The 2859-nt window shown below is 36.8% G+C and overlaps 1 protein-coding gene across 1 annotated transcript in view; it reads right to left on the bottom strand.

The window, feature by feature from the left end:
• Positions 1-2367, bottom strand: part of COL14A1 (collagen, type XIV, alpha 1) — a 121986-nt gene extending 119619 nt beyond the window's left edge. The window contains exon 1 of the mRNA XM_009321668.1: positions 2280-2367. Within this exon, the coding sequence (XP_009319943.1) occupies positions 2280-2367 (88 nt within the window). The remainder of the gene's footprint in view (positions 1-2279) is intronic.
• Between the last annotated feature and the right edge of the window lie 492 nt (positions 2368-2859).

The following is a 2859-nucleotide window of genomic DNA, read 5'->3' on the forward strand; positions in this document are numbered from 1 at the left end:
AGTGTTTTTAATTATTCAGTATCTGAATGGAGAGGAAAAATACCATAAATTGCATATGTGCAGCTCCAAGACATCGAATAGTCTCAGACTGGATACTGACTAAAACTTGTGGCTTCCAGTTTACTTTTGTCATAAGAATTGAACAAGTTAATATGCACTGCAATTACATTAGTAACACATGGAAATTATTGCTACACAAAGAAAAGTTTCCATCTTTAAATACAGAAGGAAAATTCTTTAAGCAAGTTACTTTATGAATAAATGGAAAATTCTAAAGTATTTTTCTTGCCCAGCACTATTTTTGTGTACTATATAAGAACATAAATAGACAAAAGCTGGATTTTTTTGTTGTTGTTGCTGTTGTTTAAGTGACATTATGCTGAATGAGGAAGAAACAGCAGTGATGAAAAACTAACTATTGTTGAATAAAAACTGAATGGCACTATGTGGTTTATAAGGCATTCAGGCAATAAATGATATAAAACCATGTAGCTCAATGCAGATAACTCCTCAGTTGAAGGAATAAGTTGTAGCTTCAGGCATGTTGACTTCAGTCTCCCAAACATATTCTCCTTTCCAAGAAGTCACATTACACACGTTTACCTGAGCATCTTTGCCAAAGGAAGGAAACACAAGCTGGAACTAATACCAGCTCTTCCTACACCTTGGCAGAGTGTGCAATTTCTTAAAACAGACAAACATACTGTATTAAATTGTAAATAGTTGGCCAGCTGTATGAAGAGTTTACTGCAAGGGGTGGCAACCTTGAGAAAAGAAAGGATTTGAGAAACATCTTATTACTTTAAGTGTAGCATAACAGTCATTTGGGGCCAAGGCAATAGTCCACTTAGCTTAGTATCACACTGCTGACAGCATTCAGCAGCTGATGCTTGCTGAAAGAGTATAAGAACAAGGGAAGTATTGTTCTTTATTCATTATTCATCAAGTACACCAACTCTAGCTTCTGCTGGTGTGATGATTGTAGAAAAAACTCTCTCTGACCTTCATTTAATTGTATTAATAGTTTGAGAGTTTTCTCCCTTACATATGACTGATTAAATCAACATTTTAAACAAAACACACAAAAAAAAAAGAGTGGGAGAAAGAGTATGGTTTTCCAAGCTCAAGGAATTTTGCAAAACTTTCTGGAGACGGATCTCAATCCCCAATCCTGTTTTGCAAATCTTAACCATATGTATTAGGACTGAAATACACAGAGAGAGGACTAACCATATGGTTTGCTTTATTGCCTCATTAAGTCACAAACATTCTGGACCTCATTTCTGACCAGAATTGATGTGTTGAACATTGGGAACATGTATTTCTTCATTCACCTCACATCACCCACATTAAATATTACTGCTTACATGTGTCCCTAAGTTCTGGGAGAGGCTTGTAAAACGCTCGCAGATTCCCAAACATCCAAGACGGTATGCTTCCCCAGCACTTGAGTGCCACGCAGACTGGACAGCACTGCTACTTGCATTTACCAGAACTTGGAAAGCCTCAGGTTGCCACTAGTCTCAGAATGTGCTCATGAATAATGCATTATACAAGACACTTTAGAAGAGACCCAGGATCGAATTCAGCTCCTAGTTATGCCTATGCAGTCTCATATCAAAGGGATTACATAAATATAAAGTTGAGAGAAACGTCTTTCTTTAGAAATCATAAAAACTCATTGGCATTCTTCCTCCCTTCTTCCCCAAGCAATAGGATAAATTTTCCCTAGAAATCAAACCACTGTCAATACAATCCAACAAGTATTTAAGCCTAACAATCTCAGCAGTATCTTTTAATACCCACAAAGGAGATTTAAAAGAAAAAAGCTGCAGAAGTAGACTGTGACATTTAAGTCTTGTGCAATACCGTATGATGTGTTACAATAGATCCTGTTCCAACAAAGAAAAAAATACATATTCCATACAAGCTTATTATCATAGCAGGTCCTTCAAACTTACTTGATTATGTAGAGGACAGTCACAACAATTTCTGATCAGTACTTTCATGTAAATAAGAGTAAAAAAAAAGAGTTCCATATAACTCATTTTGAGACACCTGAATTTGCAAAAATATTTATGCTATTTGAGATACTAGGTTCAAGGAGCACACATGAACACATAATTCTACTCCCCCCCTGAGATCAGCCGCAAAACTGCTTCATTTCAGCAGTACTGGATCCACATCCTACTAAGAGGGAAGTAACACTTGCATTTGAATGAGAAAGTCTATTTCTGCACATCAGAGTGAAAAGCTCCATCTTCTTATTTATGACTTACCTTGGCCCTGGGCATCACTGATGAAGAAAGCCGTGACAGCTAAAAAAGCCAAGAAGAAACAGCTCTGTATCTCATACCGACAAAGCATCTTCTTCCCCTCAATACACACAGTATCAGCAGGTCTGAAAACACATAGAACAAAAAGACTTATTAAACCTGCAGAGATAAGGCATTCACTTTAATGAAAAGTGTGGGCACAATCTGGATTCCATTAAAAAGTTAGGAATTTGCCATTGATATCAGTGGAGCAAGGATTTCATCCTGACAGCAGTTTTACAACCAAAGCATATTTTACCTGAAAGGGACAAAGAACCCCATTTGGGCCGCTCAACAGTTCTGAAAATTCAGCCCATGTAAAGAGAAAACTGATACTCTTCACTAAGCATAGATGAGTATTGGAAGTAGAGTTTGCTATGCATAACAAGGTAAAATGGGTATCTCTATACAATCCAGTGTTGCAAGCACCTTATCAAGATACCTGTGGTAGAGAACTCTGAAGCTCTCAATAAGAAAGTAGGACTAAAACTGTTATCTACTTTATATCCAGAAAGCATCCATAGTGGGTTATTAAATTATGTAT

Source organism: Pygoscelis adeliae, unplaced genomic scaffold, assembly GCF_000699105.1.
Source record: "Pygoscelis adeliae isolate BGI_AS28 unplaced genomic scaffold, ASM69910v1 Scaffold111, whole genome shotgun sequence".
In the NCBI taxonomy this organism is placed as follows: Eukaryota; Metazoa; Chordata; class Aves; order Sphenisciformes; family Spheniscidae; genus Pygoscelis; species Pygoscelis adeliae.